The sequence below is a fragment of the Xenopus tropicalis genome, chromosome 1 (genome assembly GCF_000004195.4).
Source record: "Xenopus tropicalis strain Nigerian chromosome 1, UCB_Xtro_10.0, whole genome shotgun sequence".
NCBI classification, from domain to species: Eukaryota; Metazoa; Chordata; class Amphibia; order Anura; family Pipidae; genus Xenopus; species Xenopus tropicalis.
In genome coordinates, this window is record NC_030677.2 from 104,479,739 (window position 1) to 104,498,553 (window position 18,815).

The 18,815-nt window shown below is 37.7% G+C and overlaps 1 protein-coding gene and 1 long non-coding RNA gene across 2 annotated transcripts; one reads left to right on the forward strand and one right to left on the reverse strand.

Moving 5' to 3' along the window:
• The first annotated feature begins 3,998 nt into the window (after positions 1–3,998).
• admp (anti-dorsalizing morphogenic protein) lies at positions 3,999–7,487 on the forward strand. Its single transcript, NM_001045692.1, has 5 exons — positions 3,999–4,325; positions 4,677–4,819; positions 4,967–5,089; positions 5,434–5,626; positions 6,057–7,487. The coding sequence occupies exons 1-5, from the start codon at positions 4,019–4,021 to the stop codon at positions 6,461–6,463; spliced, it is 1,173 nt and encodes a 390-aa protein (NP_001039157.1). The 5' UTR covers positions 3,999–4,018; the 3' UTR covers positions 6,464–7,487.
• LOC116412039 lies at positions 5,495–17,282 on the reverse strand. The gene is made up of 3 exons (XR_004223491.1): positions 16,297–17,282; positions 9,720–9,816; positions 5,495–5,581 (listed from the first exon to the last, which is right to left on the reverse strand). It is a non-coding gene; the product is annotated as an uncharacterized LOC116412039 (long non-coding RNA).
• Between the last annotated feature and the right edge of the window lie 1,533 nt (positions 17,283–18,815).

The window sequence follows — 18,815 nt, forward strand, 5'->3', positions numbered from 1 at the left end:
AGTCAGTAACAGATTTACATAAAAGACAAGAAGCACATTACTCTTAATATAAGGGATAATTCCCCTAGTATTGATCATTGTCGAGAACCTTTAGCCAATATTCATATCATGAATATTGTTTACTGTGCCCTGCTTCATATATAGTGAAACCTAAATATAATTATGTCGATACAACCATGTATGTGTTGAATGATTAAAAAATATGGAAAAACAAATATCCAAAGCACATTCGCTGGATGCTATTGTCGAAAACTTTTTTTAACTACAAGTATTTCATTTTCTTTCATAAGCTTTCATAAAATTGTGTAGACTGACACAGTGGTTACCATTTTTCAGCCAGTGCATTTCATTTCTGCATTCCCCCTGTGTGAATGGGTTTACCTAGTTGCATATCTCAGAACTGATACAGTTATTTCATTGCCTAAGCTTTGCTAAATGTTCTTATAATTAATGCTCTTAAAATGGCTCAAAATCCTGCAGTCACGTAAACAGTTGGTTTCAAATAAAGTCTCAGTTGTGACCTCAGTGATCAGAATGCTCTGTGAAGGAGATGACACATGTGGCAATTAGTTGCTGTAACTTTTTAAAAAGTTGTGGTGACTAATCTGGTCAGAAAACCCAGCACACATTTAGCTGCATCGACCTATACAGTACCCTATTGTGTGAAAGTCGCCACAATTTGACGCTTCAACCAACTTAAAAGTCTAATCGACCCATGTGTCTTCGCCCTTACAAAGATAACTAGAAGCTTTGCGATAAGGGTAAGAACACACAGTGAACTGCTTGGGGTAATAGCACACTTTGGGGCTCATTTATAAACTTTGGGCAAATTTGCACCTGGGCAGTAATCTATAGCAACCAATCAGTAATTACATTTTTACACTCAGCAGCAGGTATAACAATGAAAGCAGACTACTGACTGGTTGCCATGGGTAACTGCCCAGGTGCAAATATGCCCAATGTTTATAAATGACCGCCATTGTGTTTTATTCTGCCACCAAAATACCTATGCATTCCCAGTCATTTTTGCAGTTACCAATAGAATGCTTTGGCACCAGATCATTTTGTAGCTTCATTGGAGGGGATTATATGTTCCATTTACTCTGAAATTGCCTGCAAGTGCCTGGCTCTGTCAGTCTGTCAGGCTTTTATTACTTTAAAATGCTCAGTGCCATATTTTGGAGTCATAAATAATAACAATAATAAAATGGTGATTTTTCCATTTTTGCATCTCGCTCCCATTTCATTAATTAGCCCTTTATCACTTAATTGTCTTGCTTCAGCACAACAGCTCCCTCTTGTGTCAGTACTGCAAATAAATGTGCAATAGAAAACCTTGGTAGTAATCTACCTGTTGCTGCCTCTAGTGCTTCTTTGCTTCCTATAGTGATTATATGGGACATGCGCTACTTAATGTACATTTGGCACTGACAGGCAGACCACCATTAAGGGCTGTGACAGACGGGGAGATTAGTCGCCGCACGAGTGCTAATCTCCCTAAAATGGCATCCCACCGGTGAGAATGTAATGTGGGATGGCATACATGGTGCCCAAAATCGCAGAAGTTTCCTCTTAAGGCAACTTCAATGATTTCGGCGATTTACATTCTCACCCGTGGGATGGCATTTTGGAGAGATTAGTTGCCCGCGACAAGGGAGATTTGTTGCGCGGCAACTAATGTCCCGTCTGTCACAGCCCTAAGAATGTGAAAGTAAACCTTTATTCCACTCTTTGCTTTGGGTGTAACAGGGTTATAATTGCAGATTTGGTATGACAGGATGGCAACAATTTCAATATGTGTCCTTATAACAGTGTAACTTGCAGGAAACCACGTGCATTGGTTAGTGGTGAAAAGTACACTTATGTTTTTTGGGTACTGGAGTATATTTTTTTCCTCTATTCCAGCCTTATTTTATAGCTACATTATTAAAAAGGATGAAAATATATTTGCTTTTACATACTTCATCCACTAAGGTCGAAGACACATGAGGCGATTAATCACTGCGTCTATTTAAAAAATTGTTTGCGGTGACTTACCGCCATAGGTTTCTATTCAAGTCGCTGTGACTAATAATGTGCCATTTGCACTGCAAGGATTCGTCACTGTGACTTTTTAAAAAGTTGCAGCTACTAAGCGCTGCGTGTCTTCACCCTTAAAATCTGCACCTAACAACCTATCTGAAATCTTCTTTATTGACATACAAATCAAAGACTAAATCTATTTCTGTTATTATCACGTAATTATAAAGAACACGTTCCACAGATTCCACTGTACAATAATTAGGTGTATACACTGAACATACCAATTACATATAAAAGGCAACAACTGAAAACTCATACCAAATAATAATCTTATTGCATATGACAGAAGTGCCCAGAGAAGATAAACAATATTAATTGATTCATTACATACATATAGGATATCTATCAGGATATCTATTAGGCCTATTAAGACCTTCAAATCGGAATTTACAGTTGTATATATATATATATATATATATATATACACACACAGGTATGGGACCTGTTATCCAGAATGCTCAGGACCTCGGGTATCTCCATGCTTAAGTTTACTGAAAAATCATTTAAACATTAAATAAACCCAATAGGATTGTTTTGCCTCCGATAATGATGAACTATAACTTACTCAACATTTAGTAAGAATCCATGCAGAATAGTCTATCGCTCCTCTCTCTCTGTATATATATTAGTATATATATATATATATATATATATATATATACTAACAGTATATCTTGCCCAAAGACTACATTGTGTGGCTAAATAAAATATTAGTAACACTGTTCTAAATAATTAAACAAGCACCCCTGTAGATTACTTGGGTGCATACACAGAAATGAAAGAGGGAAATACACATACTCATTACATATGCAGATTAGCAGAGAAGCGCAAGATAATGGAAAACTTGGCTGAGAGGTCAGAATCCTGTTCCCTTGTGAACCTCTTTATCTATTTCAACCCATCAGTGATCAGTTCATCTCTTCAGTCAATAAGTGCCCCTGTACCCAATACACATTAGGACATTAATCCGTCATTTGCAATAATATAAAACTCAATGCATTGTTAAACAGATTGAATCTGTTAAGGAAAACAGTTTTATCAGCTCTGTGTTTTTATTCAAATGTTCTTTAAAACTTATATATCTAACATATCATAAAATCTTTCAGGCCTATCTTGCAAAGAAATAAAATTTAATTTTTTAAGTTGCAAGTTTACTTTTATAGAACACCAAGTAAGGTTATAGTCAAATTAGTAAATGACTGCATCTTTTAATGGTAAAATGTCCCATTAAGCCAACAAATCATGAGCTTTGTTAAGCTTGACTGTGTTATTTTAGATTTGGAAAGCCTTTCTTTCTGTATCTCTTTCATTATTGATTCCAATCAAAAAGTAACAGATTTCAGCATGTACTTTGAAATCACATTGGGCAGCTATTGATATACTACAGGCAATCTGTGTAGTTAAAATCTCAAGGCACCTTAGTTATTTTCCCCCTGTATTTGCTTAAGAGTGTTTAATTCATGGAAGTAAATGTTCTCTTGTTTGCCCCATTAATAAATTCATTAGAAGGAAGTTAGTCTCCCAGGGAGAGCAAACTGTCCTCATTCAGCCTGGTACAATAGAATAATTTCACATTAAGTCCAGAAAAAATGATAAACAAACCAATCCTCTCCAGGTGTTTAAATCTTTGCTTGCTCTTTCTATACAATACTGCCCATTTTCTTTCAAAATAAGGAAAGTACACAGGACAAGAGCTTCCAATTTCAACCTAAATTGTGTACTGTAGGATAATTGCTGCCAGAGCATTGGTAGTCTTGTTTCACACCTTGTTAGCACGGCAATTAGGTTTCTTTACATTTACTGATTGCTGTTTTGCATATTTGACTTAATTCCATCTTGATTCAGAGCTCCCTGCTAGCTTTGATATAAATTCTGTGACTTTGCAGTCAGTGTGTCATTCAGTCACAAGAAACCACAAGAGCTGCAACTTGATGAGATGGACCTAAGGAAGATGTTGGGTTTTATATTCCTGTTTGTTATCATACAAGACTGCACCTCCAGACCTACTGATATAGTGGACACTACTGACCTTGAATTAGAAGACCCTGAGCTTGTAAGATCTCAAGCTCTTAAAAGACTTTTGGAAGTATTTGGTATTGAGGAACCACCACATCCTCTTCAGCATGTCAAACAACCACCTCAGTACATGGTGGACCTTTACAACACAGTAGCTGATGAAGATGGTGTAACCAAGGACCCAGACCTTCTAGAAGGGAATACAGTCAGGAGTTTTTTTGACAAAAGTAAGACATTATCATTATTTCCTATAGCTTAATCTGTCATTTCATTGACTTGTATAGTTTTTAGGCAATATAGACCTGGGGGTCTATATTGTGAATTTCACATTTTTATACATATACGTCTGTGGAAAGTTTACTTAAACTTTATGTAAAAAAAGTAAACTCTGGTAGTCTGTAGAACTTGTTTTACCATCATTTGCAGTTTTTATATGATTAGTTCAGTAAATGTATAATTATATAATGCCTGTAAAACAAAATGCCATTATTATGCAATTAAAATGTAGAAACAAGGTCTTTGAAACTGTGCAGTTTATTTTCTACAGTATTATATCTAACCGCAAAATAATTTCTCAGTTCACAGTGACCATATGCATTTCCTGTTTAACCTCTCAACTGTGGCCAGAAACGAGAAGATTCTAACAGCAGAACTCCATCTTTTTAAACTAAAGCCAAGGCCTTCTGAGCAAGCTTACTTCAAAAGGCACCACTTCTGTCAGGTAAGTCTAAAAAATGTTCTTTTATTAGTGTCTACTACTATTTGCAATTTTTGGCAAGCCAGTTGGGTATGCCCATTTAAGTTATATAAGATAATAACATATTAACACACACAAGGAATAATTAAGTCTTTGTTCTATTTTTTACAGATAAGTGTCTATCTGGTCCTAGATAAAAATAAAATACAGTTGCCACAAGGGAGAAAACTGCTATCATCCAAACTTGTGCCTATTCATTCTTCAGGATGGGAAGTGTTTTCTATAACCCAAGCTGTAAGTATGCAGATCAGCTGCCATACACCTTTTTTAATATGTAATGTTATTTGTAACTAGTTGGAAGATTTGCAGTTATCGGTCTTTGTTTTTGTGTTTTGAGGTAGCACTTGCATATATATGGAAGGACAGTCTGCCTGTAAATTATAATAATAATATATGTCAGCATATAATTTGACAAATGAATAAAGGTCATATGTCATAGATGCCTGCAGTGTACAGGCTAAGGACTGTGAGGCAACATTATATAGGTTATGAGGTGTAACACTTTAATGTCATCAAAACAAGTTTAGTAGACCATATAGGGCAGTATCACTAACATATGGGTTTCTGTATTAAAACAGGTCCGAGCTTGGAATGATGAAAGTGCTAATCATGGCATCCTTGTAACTGTCCGAAATCTGGGAGGCGCACAAGTTGATCCAAACATCATCCGTTTTGCATCTGGCAGAGATCACCATGAAAGCAAACAGCCCATGCTGGTTTTATTCACTGATGATGGAAGGAGAGGAATTGTCTCAGTGAACAATCAACCTGGTAAGACTACTCTACTTTACACAACTCTTAAAGATAACATATATCCCCCTTTTTACACGAGTTCATCAGGTTTAGAAGATAGAATCTGAAGCTTGAAGTCCTTTGTAAAAAATTTACATTTTTTTCTGGAAATAACCGAATGTTAAAAAGAGGGTATATTTAAATATTTTCCCTTTAATTAGTTTGGTACTGCACCTGCAATTTCCTAAAATGTAAGTTTAAAGCATAGTATATGAAAGTCAAACTAATTATAATATTTAATTGTATATTAGATGGGTAATGCCAACAATGTGTTTTTTAACAAGAGGTATGATTTGGAAGAATGTTAAAATATTACTGTAACTGTAAAATCAAAGCAATACATGAAGTTTTATACATCATGTGCCTTCTGATATGTTTGCCCTGGCTAATTGCATCCTTCTATATTTAGATGGACAGATGGTACCCTTACCAAATGGACCTTTTGTGCCAGCTTCAAACAGAACAAGGATTAGCAGATCAGTAGAAGATGATGGACAACTGCCATGCCAGAGACATCCACTCTATGTAGACTTTGAAGAAATTGGCTGGTCTGGATGGATTATCTCTCCTAGAGGGTATAATGCTTATCACTGTAAAGGATCCTGCCCATTTCCTTTGGGTCAGAACATGAGGCCCACAAACCATGCTACGGTGCAGTCTATCATTAATGCCCTCAAACTTACGAAGGGTGTTAGTAGCCCCTGCTGTGTTCCTGATAAACTTTTTTCCATCAATCTACTCTACTTTGATGATGATGAAAATGTTGTTTTGAAACAGTATGATGACATGGTCGCTGGCAGCTGCGGGTGCCACTAAAACCATTTTGGACAAACACCTACAAATGGTGGCGCTGTTTAGGGTACCATCTAGGATAACCTATAGAAAACAGACCCCATGTTTGGTGAAACACTGATAAGCACTGTATTTTCAGTTGTTCTACAACTGAAAGTTTCTGAGTCCAGGAATGGTAAAAGTGTTACATTTTATAGATCAAACATGCCACTTAGTTTCTACATTTCTAAGACATGATTAAAAGTTCAAAAAGGCCTGTATCTATAACTTGTAAAGACTGGGAGATAGTATTGAACTTTCCTATTGTTTAAGTAAGTATCTATAGCAAACTCTGATATTTAACTGCAACAATGAAATACAATGTAGTATCTAATATATACTGTCTAAGAGGGATGAATTTGAATATCCACATCCATATACATAGATTACTGTTAACAACTACAGAAAGTATCATTATAGCCACCATGTGGCCTCATGAGTGAAAATGCAGTACACCCCAAATCCAGTATGTATGCGTCTAGATGCATTTGCAATGTTTTCCAAAACATAAATGTTACATTTTAGGCAGCTAAGCGTGGAAGTTAATTACAGGTGGGTGCAGCACTAATGCAGTACCTAGTATCTAGCAAAATTAGAATTTAATATATCTGTCTAGCACCACGCTGGCTTGTTTGTAATTTTTGCCCAAATTCTATAAACATTCTCCAACAATTTTGTTCTAGAGCCTAAGTGAGCAGCCAGTACATAACTGAACACAATATTTGCCAATGAATTTAGAATGGAATTCCACCAAAAATGATTTTGGGTGGTTAGCCTTTAAATATTTCTGAGCTCATGTGGCTCTATGCAAAACTTGCATGTACTGCGTTATTACTCTTTGTAATATTTGTATATAAGCAAATTGTTAATATATAATGCTTGCATTGTAAATCTGTAAACTTAACGTGTGAGGATAATTTTCTTTTTTATAAATGTACATATTAAAATATATGCATTAAAATATAATTTCTATGCAAGAACCTTGGAAAAAATAAAAAATGAAGAACTATTTTTTGCTTTATTATTTATGCAACTTGCATTTTATAACCTCCAACAGATATTGTAAGTTCTCAAAACACGTTTCCACAAAAAGTCCTGTCCACATAGTCTATTTTATTGGCCATCACCCCCTACTGTGACTCCCAAATATAAAATAACTTGTAACCTAGGGTGAAACTACACTAAGCAGCTAAAATGAATGTTTGCTAACTATCATTTACAATAGGAGAGTGTTGGAGGCTGAAGCTTCTATTTCCTCTTAATTCACACCAAAAGTGTTGACTTGTGCAATTATTTAGCAGAAACTGTAGCTTGCTTAGCAAATACACTCCAATATCAGCACAAACATGATGGATTTCTTAGTACTAACTTCACATTCTTAGACATACTATTTTTATATCACTAGCTCTACAGTCAGTTTCACCAGGAACCAATCAGTTTTTTTTATATATCTACTATATCTACTGTATCTACTGTACAGCAATAAGAGTCTTTTTTACTACAGTATTCAGCAGAACAATGGGAGGAAGGACGCAATATAGGAGCTCCCAATAGATATCAGAACAGCACTCAATAGTGAGAAATCAAAGTTCTGTTAGCTACTCATCCAGTTACATGGAAGTAGGAGAAACAATGGGTTACCTGAAAGCAGTTATAATTTGTAGCACTGGCTCCTTCTGAAAGCTCATACTCAATGCACTGAGATGGCTGCCTACATACCAATATTACAACTAAAAAAATACATTTGTTGGTTCATGAATAAAATTTTAAATGGCAGAGTGAATTATTTGCTATGCAAATAGCGTAATTTAGAAATAAAAAGATTCTGTAAAAATCATTACAGAATCCCTTTCAATGTTAACAAAGCTGCATAAATCCATATTGGTTGCAAAACAATCCTACTGGGTTTAAATATTTTTGGGAGACTTAAAGGAACAGTAACATCGAAAAATTAAAGTGTTTTAAAGTAATTAAAATATAATGTGCCGTTGTTCTGCAAAAAAAACTGGTGTTTTTGCTACAGAAAAGCTACTATATAAATAAGCTGATGTGCAGCCATGGGGGCAGCCATTCAAGCTGGAAAAAAGGAGAAAAGGCACAGGTTACATAGCAGATAACTAGTAGATAAGCCCCATATAATGGGGGTTTATCTGTTATCTGCTAAGTAATCTGTGCCTTTTCTCCTTTGAATGGCTGCCCCCGTGGCTACACAGCAGCTTACTTATATAAACTATAGTAGTCTTTCTGAGGAAAACACACCAGTTGTAGCAGTGCAGGGCAACAGTACATTATATTGTAATTACTTTTATACACTTTCATTTTTTGGTGTTACTGTTCCTTTAAGATATGGTGATACAAATTTTTATTCAGAAAAACTCAGGTTTTAAGGGCAAGGGCACACAGGGTGGATTGTCAGCCTTCGGATAAGTGCAAACTGTATTAGTATTAGTATTCCAGATAATTGATCCGATACCTGCACTAATCTATCTCAAAGACTGATAGTCCTGTTTGTGTGTTTTGGGGTTTTCCAGTTGTTTATTTGTAAGTCAACAACCCTTTATAAGTAAATAAGATAATTTCATTACCGTGTAAAACTGGCAATACAAGTAACAATTTTTCTTTCCTTAACCACAAATTTCAGTGTGATCTGACACAACCGTCAAATTTTTGTGAGGTTAGTGTGCAGAAAATAATTGTACATCTAGCGATCTTTCATCTGACATCAGTCAGAAAATCGATGGAGCAGGCTTGAAAGTTTTCATTGCTAACAATGAAATTTGTCCATTGTCCAACTGTTTGCAGGACCAAGCAGATATCTTCCTAGCTTCAACTAGACAAAATTGCTTGAAATATTCATTTTTGTTGATGGCCAATCTTTTAAACAATCTTTTCAAAATAAGCTTGGTTGTATAATACGGATAAGATCTTTTAAAAATCTACACTTGTATGGCCTACTTAAACCTATTTTATAACCAGACCCATAGCATATGTGGTTTTCTGTTTACCTTTGCTTAATGTATTTTAATAACAGTTAACACTGTTAGTATGTTAGTAAAAGAGGAGCAGTAAATCTATTGATAGTAAATATTAGTATATTGCTATAATTACTAGTAGAAAAATAATCAAAACAATATCCTTTACCTTGCTTAGTAGAGTGCATACTTAAAATCATTAAACTGTCTTTGCATTAAAATATTTGGGCCATATTGGGATCTATATTTTTAAAGATAATTGGGCTTACTTGTTGGCATTTCCTTGGTGTTAAGTTTTCTCAGTGGAAAGTTGCTTAGAATTATATTTCTTCTATCATGCAAAAAAGAGGTTTGGGTGGAGTTGCCCTGTAATCAGAAAAAAATTTAAAGTTTCTATTGTTCATATTTCCACTTAACTAGCACAATAATATCCTAATAGTCTCTAAAGATGTTGATTGCTGAAAGTCAATTCCCATTCAAATTGGCCCAGTCAGATACTCAGGTATGAATGCCTTGTTTTATTTACAGCTTACTAAAAGAGCGAGGAGTCTTTCACTGTTGGGGTTAAGTGCAAATATAATTAGCATATCAAGCATTACACTGATGTGTTATATCATTTAAAGATCCAGCTTGTTGATGAGTAGAATTAAATTAAGTAGTAAGGGCAAAGACGCAATGTCACAGCAACAAGATACCAGAAAATTCCTTCTAATAATAGGTGCATTGAATTGATATAGGGAAAACACTTCTTCTTCAGCGGTTCCTCTCCGTATGCAGCTCCTTGCGCGGTGGTGACAGGCCCTTTTATAAGGGCGCAACCTTATAAAAAGGCCTGTCGCCGCCGTATAAGTAGCTGCATACAGAGAGGAGCCGCTGAAGAAGAAGGAGGAGCTTGTATGGGGGGTACTGTGTATGGGTGTACTGTCTCGATATTGGGGGCGCTTACTATGGGGGTGTTGAGTATGGGGGGTACTTTCTATGGGGGCACTGGGTATGGGGGTACTGTGTATGGAGGGGTACTGTCTATGGGGGCAATTTGGGGCACTTTCTGTGGGGGGTACTGTCTATGGGGGGTACTGTATATGGGGACACATTTCAGGCCTCACTGGGCCCTTTATCAAGACTAAAGGTGACCATACTCGTTAAGATTTTTCTCTCCCCAACGACCAATTTCAGTGTGATCAGACAAAAATGTCAAATTATCGTAAGGCTAGTGGGCACCAAGTGATCATACATCTAGCAATTTCTCATCCAGCATCAGTCAGAAAATTGATTGGGCAGTTTTAAAAAATGTATGTCCATTTATATTCCTAGACCAAGCATAACTTGAAATAGTTGATTTAGTTGATGTCCCATGGAGTGTGTTTGATGCCCGTGATAGATCTCTGCTATCACTGGTGACTAACCGCTTCGAAATGCCTTTCCACCAGCAAAAACAGGTGTCGACGGTGTAAAGGCCTTCACATTGCTTCGGTTTAATAAAGTTGAGTGATGTTGCCTGCATACCGCACCTCAGACCTTCAATAAGGTGTTCAATTGTATGTTGGTTTTAAGCATTCATCTGTCTTGTGAAACTTCAGCTGTGTTAACCAGTGACTTGCCTAATTATACATAAATAGTGTGTGTCTATATATATATACACTATGGCTAGAATTATGGCATGGGTCACCTTTATGTCATAATTCTAGCCATAATTGCTTAATTAATACTGCCAATATTAAAAATAATTCAGTAAATATGAATTACTAAATATAATGAAATTGTTATCCCTTCACTGAGATTATACATTAGTCACATCAATTACTGCCCCAATGGAGCTTACAATCTAGGTCCCAATCACATTCACACACACTATGGTTACATATATCCAATGGACCTGTCTGTATGTTTTTGGAGTGTGGTAGAAAACTAGAGTACCTTGAGAAAACCCACGTACAGGGAGAACATACTTCTTGCAGATAGTAACCACAGTGGGACTGAATTCAGGCCCCAGCGCTGCAAGCCACAGTGCCGCTTAACAAATGTAATGTTACATAACTTTTTATATTGCTTCCGCAGACAATTTATAACCGTTCAAATCAAGTCTTTCAATTTCGAGATACACAAGAAAATCTTTTCAACTCATATTTCATAACTGGCCCTTTATATAGAATCTAGTAGTAGCAGTTGAATTTGCCATTTGTGGGGACAAAGGAGTCCAGTTGGACCTCTCCAAATTTGTGACATGTGAGGTCTCAAAAGAACTGGGCAACAGGCCTGCAAGTAGACCTTTAAAACTACACAGAAAGCTGTGTTGCCTGCTGTATACTGACAGTAAAAGTCTGCGTGCAAAACAACAACCTTTAACAACTCTTTTACCACAGACACTTCAGGACGCAACACAGTTTCCACATGGTTTTTTGTTAGGCCTAAGCTACGGTGATCCAAATTAAGGAAAAATCCCTGCTTCGAGGAACCCCAGTTTCTAAGCATTCCAGATAACAGCTCCCATACCTCTACAGTGATACTCTAATGGACCACAACTGGATATCATAAAGGATGCATTTGTTCAAAACTATGTTTCTTCCAAAATGTACATATTTGTTATCTATCCTTTCTCTTTCGCTTACATATTGCACAAAATAGTACATATTCCTGTGTAACATTTTTTTTTACAACTATGGCCATTGCCTTAAAGGGGTGAGGGTATACTACACCCTTAAAGGGATTTCAATTAAATGTTTTTTCACTATTTGAGTCTACATATATAAGTAAGTTGTTAATAATAAAAGCTATTTTTTAACTTTGCTTATTGTTGGTTTTTATGGACAATTACCGCTTTATGGGTATGGGGAACTGCCAGATAAGTGACCTTTGACTTTAAATCTAAGTTCAGATTTAAATGTGCAATAATCATGTAATACTGGATGCTGGATGAGTACTTCATGAATGAATGAATAAATACACAATAACTACCTGTGTGGGGTTAAAGAAAATTAAACCCCCCCGAATGAATACTTAACCATCATATTGAGTGGCCTATTAAAGAATTACATCCTTTCCCTTGATCCACCATTTAGTGAAAGGCTGTGTGCAGAACTCTGTCCATTATTTGGCTGATGTGGCCTAGCATGTATGTGTGCCTTGGCTTGCTTGTGTGCACTGTGAATCCTATGATCCCAGGAGGCCCTTAATTGTTAAAATGGCAATTTTCTATTTAGGAGAACCCAATAGCACATACTACTAAAAAAGTACATTTTTATAAAAATGTTTTGTTTAGATGAAGCAGGGTTTTACATATGATCTTGTTTATGCAATATATTTTTATAGAGACCTACATTGTTTGTGGGTATAGTTTTCCTTTAATTAACTGAGTTTTACAAAGAGTGTGGATTTACCTGAAACACTGTTATGATCTTACTGCCAAGAAAATAAAGGCATTTTAAAAATACTAAGGTGCTTTTTAGAAGAATGTGATATTGGGAATGGTGAAAGTGCATAAAGCCCCTGCGGGCAGTGCCATTCCCTCATTTATGAATTTGTTTTAAATTATAATGTAACAATTGTGATATGCTGTAAGGGTACTCACCGGCCGCTCCGCTGCCGCCGAGTCCCTCCAGCGCATAGCGCTCGGCGAGTGGAACGCATGCGCCATTTGCGTTCCAGCGCGCGCATGCGCAACGCTTGTACTTGACGCGCGCATGCGCGATGACGTCATGACGCTCACTACGTCGGCGGGAGATTTAAAAACCCATTTGAAATAGTACACTTTGCTCGGTTATCGCTTTTTGTGTGCCTAGCAATAACTTCTGATTGAAACTTTGTGATTTTGACCCTCTGCCTGACTCTCCGCTTCTGAACCCTGCTGCCTGCCTTTACCCGGACCTGTTTTGACTTCGCCTTCGCTTACTCCTTCGGTACTTCGCTATTTGGCCTTCCAGCCTCTCTCCACTGCTGCGCTTCCTGTCTCACTCTCAGGTTAAGCCTCCAGCCTAGTGTGAGGTGCTTGTGGGTGGCAATCCCGTCGGACTCGCTTGGCTTGACATATGCTTGCAACATTTGTTCGAAAATACACAGAAACTAAGGTGAGGCTGGTGCTTGGCATACTGTGAATTTGCTTTATTTACCTGTGCTTCTTTTGTAAATTCCACCCATATCTCTTCTCCCTTGTAAATCTCTCCACTAACCTCTTGGCTTCTGCGTTTGGGATATTTCTTATGAAGCTAAGGTTCCACCTACTGGGCAATACTGGGAACCACAACAAATATGCCAAGCACCAGCTTCAATAGTAAGAAACAACAAGGCTTAACAATATAAACATAGTAAAATTTGTGTCCAGCAGCTGGCTGGGGGATTTTTTTTTGTCATTTTCTTATGCAACATATTTCCTAAAAGACTGTGGCACAGGCAAGCACCAAACACAAGTGGAAGGCTTCAATATAGACCTGTATTTATTCTTGCATTTCCCTGAACTGGAACACATGAAAGATCCACTGAAGTGGGGAGGAATGTCCACGTGTAAAAGGTCTAACAGAAAAAACAAGCCTTGTTTAGGTGGATACATAACATTTTTGTTTTCAAATTTATATTAATATTGTTTGCCTCTCCACCATTCTGGTGTTTTATTGACCTTAATAATTATACCACCCTGGCCTGTTTTTCATTGATAGACAAAGCACATTATTGGTTTATTGTTAGTTTTAAGGACAGTCTGGCCACATGGGATGCTGTATCTAGAAATGATTTTCAAATGTCAAATGAAAACAAATTTAATGCCAGTGTTTGTAATTTGAAAATCAAATATATTTCATTTGAAGGAGGTACTTTACTTTCACCTCTCGAAATCACAAAAATGCACTAAGTCGGCCAACTAGATTCACTAGAAGTGCCACTGAAATCAAAGGAATGCAAAGTATTCTGCTGTTTTCTTAACAGAATATGTTTTTAATAACATTTATGATCTCTACATTAGTAGGTAAAATATTTAAAATTGTGGTATATAGGTGGTTTAAACTGTAGATTAAAGTTAAATAAATATAAACAATTTGTGTGATATGCAGAAGAGTATAAATTAGTGAATTGAGTAATGCTGAAAGTAGACAGTCTGTGCCAAGGTCAGTGGTGTAGAGCCTCGATACATACATACATCTAACTACCGTCCTGTCTCGCTTGTACCGCTTGCCTCCAATATCTTAATGCCCATAATTTATTAGACCCACTGCAATCTGGTTTTCGGCCTGCACACTCTACTGAGATGGCCTTGTGCAGAGCTACAAATGATCTTCAGGTTGCCAAAGCCAAAGGTCACTTTTCTATACTAATCCTCCTCGATCTATCGGCTGCTTTTGATATGGTCAACCACTTCCTCCTGATGCAAATTCTGCATTCTACTGGTATTCGTAGTCAGGCTGCATCCTGCATCTCTTCTTACCTCTCTAGCCGTTCATTCACTGTCTCCTATGCTAACAAAACCTCATCTCCAGTTCCTCTTAATGTGGGGGTACACCAAGGCTCTGTACTTGGGCCGCTGTTGTTCTCGCTCTACACGCTGTCCTTGGGAGATCTTATCCATTAATTTGTCTTTAAATATCATCTGTATGCTGATGATATCCAAACTTATTTGTTGACCCCTTCATTAACAGTTGAAACTGAGACTCAAATCTCTAACTGCCTCCTAGCTATCTCCAATTCGATGAACCAACGCCACCTCACCTAAACCTAACAAAAACTGAACTAATGATCTTTCCGCCTAAGCCTGGTCCTACCTCCCCCCCCTTTACTATCTCTATTGATGGCACCCTCATCAACCCTGTTGATTTGGCGCATTGTTTGGGGGTGGTCTTTGACTCCTGTCTCTCCTTCTCTGACCATATTAACACCGCTGTCAAAACCTGTCACTTTTTCTTACGCAATATTGCCAAAATCCATCCCTTTCTTTTACTGCAACAGCTAGGCTGCACATGCATGCTCGCATCCTATCCCGACTTGACTACTGTAACCTGCTACTAACCGGCCTCCCTAACTCCCACCTTTCCCCCCTACAGTCTATATTAAATACTGCTGCCAGAATTCTCCTCCACTCATCCAGAAGAGTTCAGGCCCTTTCCCTGCTAAAGTCCTTACCGTGGCTTCCTATTAAACAAAGAATATCTTACAAACTCCTTCTGTTAACCTGCAAAGCCCTCCATTCCTCTGTTCCTCATTACATCTCCTCTCTTTGTCTCCGTTCCTGGCCGACTCCTTCGTTCCTCGCAGAGCAACCGCTTGGTTGCGCCCCCCACTACTACTGATGTCTCCCGCCTTAAACCTTTCTGCCTTGCTGCCCCTTACATTTGGAATGCCCTCCCTGATTTCCTCTGGAGAGAATCCTCCCTCAGTCTTTTTAAAACTAAACTTAAAGACTACCTTTTGGAGCACTCACCCAGCACCTGATCTGGCACTTATTTTGTAATGACACCCACTGTGACCTACAGCACTTATATTTGCCTATTTGTCTCTGTAAAGTTACCCTCCCATCTACGGGGCAGGGACCTCCATCCTCTTGTGTCTTTGACTCTTAACTTATTGCAACTGTATCTTGTATTTATTTGTATTTACTGTTATACTGTGTATTTATCTATTATTATCTTAATAACCCCCTGTTTGTATTAATGTATTCTACTATACAGCGCTGCGTACATAAGTAGCACTTTATAAATAAAAATATACAAACATCTTACAGCCTCCAGTTTTGTGGTCTACAAAAATAAAACTTTCTCATAAAAAACTGTAAAAAGTGCTCACATAACACCAGCTTCCTGCTCTTCACTATGTTCTACTTTCTGATCTAGTACAAAGGGTTAAAGATTTATAATGTACAGTACTTACTCAGATTTTCCAGCAGAACAGTCAAGTGCCAGCAAAACCTTGGATCTCCTGGTATCCCATATCTTTGGCTACACCGAAAAAGGTTCAATCACAGGGCTCTAAAAAGTCTTGGTCTGGTGTTATGTTGAAATTAGAAACTGAAATAGGATGATGCCACTGTTTGCCAACCACATGATCATGCTGCAGTGAGGAAAAACGGAATTGTCTTCATTGTACAGTTACTGACATCATACTGTAGGCAAGAGTATCACAAATACCACGTGGGGTTCTGTGCTACAAGAAATTAGCCATGACCTGCTGCTTGCTAGAGTCCTTGTGGCTACATTTTAAATGCCTATGCAAACCTTTTCATTAACCAGTTCAGGTTAATTCTAATTCCCTATTTTCTGTGGGTGCGTAAAAGTGTGTCACCTATGTTGTTTAACTTCTAAAATATTCTGTTTGGTGGGCCTTTTAGTCTAGGAAATCCTTTTGTATTGGACTGCACATGTTAAGACAAGTCACGGCATGTTTTCAAAACAATTACGTATTTTAATACAGGCATGGGACCGATTATCCAAAAGAATCGGGACCTGAGGTTTTGCAGATAAGGAGTTTTTCCATAATTTGGATCATTTGGATCAGAACTTGGCTCCACTGAGCCCTCTACACCTCTGCCTCTATCCCCTGGCAGTTATGTGTCATTTATTACTATTTTTATAAGCCACAAATACATCTGTAAAGCATTCTGTCTTATGACAGTGAGGCCTGAGGATGAATAGCAACCAGTTGTTGACCAAAAAGCTAGAATAGACCAATACTGCAACATGGTGCTAATCTTCTGAACCCCCACAAATGGATCACATCTGAACTGACCAAATCTGTTAGACAAGGGGTCCCCTTTTAAATAATGGCCTTTATTTGGGTGGGCATGGATTGTCCTCTAGTTTGAACACGGGCTATAGTACATGGTTTTAATATGGCATCACTATAACTAGAGATGGTCATAAACACACCTACTAGAATACGCTTATTAGAAGTACATATCACAATGTAAAATGCTACAAGGCTACACTGCAGTATAATTCTTTTCACATTCGTGCTCTATTAAAGGTGAAGTGTCCATCTGCTCTTAGTGCCAATTTACAAACTTAACAGTTTAAGCACCTATGGGCTACTTCAGTATGTCTGTACAGATGCAGGTAAAGTAACAGGCTGCACACTTTCTCATCTGCTGATGCAGCTATTATGCACTGGGCAACATGGCGCATTGGCAAAAAAAAAAAAAAAATGGCAAATCTGCCTGATCCAGGGGCAATGCTGGAAAGTTACCAGGGGCGGCAAAAAGCAGCTTTATACTACATTAGTGCCTCCCCGATGCAAAAAAGGCACCATCATCTTGGCCGCCTGAAGTGGCGCTGGCTTGATCCCCAAATTGACCAATATTCTTAGTGCATAGTACATTTTGGTCAAGACCAACGCCATACATATGTAGATAATTGTTTCATACAATCTTATATGTGTGTGCATATGACCCCCTCACTGGTAATTTTTGACAAGAGCCAAATAATCTGCCCTGGTGGAAAACTAACAAACTGAGCTAAGGACCCCAGAGCTGCAGACCTACAGGCTGTGCCCCAGTGCCACTGCTGCACCCCTAATACAGGTTTCCCCAACCTCTATTACTCGTGAGCCATAGTCAAATGTAAGACTTGGAGAGCAACACAAGCATCATAAAAGTTCATGGAGGTGGAAAATAAGGGCTAAGATTGGCTATTAGGTAGCCTCTATGCACATTATCAGATTACAGGAGGCTTTATTTAGTAGTAAATCTTGTTTATTTTCAACCAAAACTTGCCACCAAGTCAGAAATTCAAAAATAACTACCCGCTTTGGGGGCACTGAGAGCAACATCCAAGGGGTTAGTGAGCAACAAAGGATTCTCCCATGTCATTTACAAAATAGAAATCTTTCTTGTTTCACTTTGGCTGACAGATAATTTTTGTTTAAAGGGATACTGTTGTGATTTTTATGGTGTACTTTTTATTTCTAAATCACACTGTTTACATAGCAAATGGTCATTCTACTCTCTATTGATGTGTAGGCATTTATCTCAGTGCATTGTGCCCAAGTCTGAGTTTTCAGAAGGAGCCAATGCTACACATTACGACTGCTTTCAGGTAATCTATTCTTTTTCCTACTCCCATGTAACAGAAGGAGTCCCAAGGCGGACTTGGATTTCTTACTATTAAGTGTTATTCTCTACTAGGACCTGCTATCTTGCTACGTTCCCAATGTTCTGCTGATCGGCTGCTGGGAGTGGATTAATATCACTCAAACTTGAGCGCAGCAGTAAAATTTGACTGAAGTTTATCAGAGCACAGGTCACATGCCTGTGGCAACCTGGGAACTTAAATATGGGCTTGCCCCCGTGTTTAAAACCAGACACATATTAAAGGGCATGTCAACCCTAAAATTCATTTTTTTCTTAATAAAAGAAAACATAATTCTAAGCAATCTTCCAATATGAAATAATTTAA

What these genes read in the sequence shown, in the direction of transcription:
- admp (NM_001045692.1), top strand. Translation starts at nt 4,019, where the DNA reads ATGGACCTAAGGAAGATGTTGGGTTTTATATTCCTGTTTGTTATCATA. An exon ending in AAAGGCACCACTTCTGTCAG is followed by an intron (nt 4,820 to 4,966) that starts GTAAGTCTAAAA and finishes TATTTTTTACAG; the next exon opens with ATAAGTGTCTATCTGGTCCT. An exon ending in CTCAGTGAACAATCAACCTG is followed by an intron (nt 5,627 to 6,056) that starts GTAAGACTACTC and finishes TTCTATATTTAG; the next exon opens with ATGGACAGATGGTACCCTTA.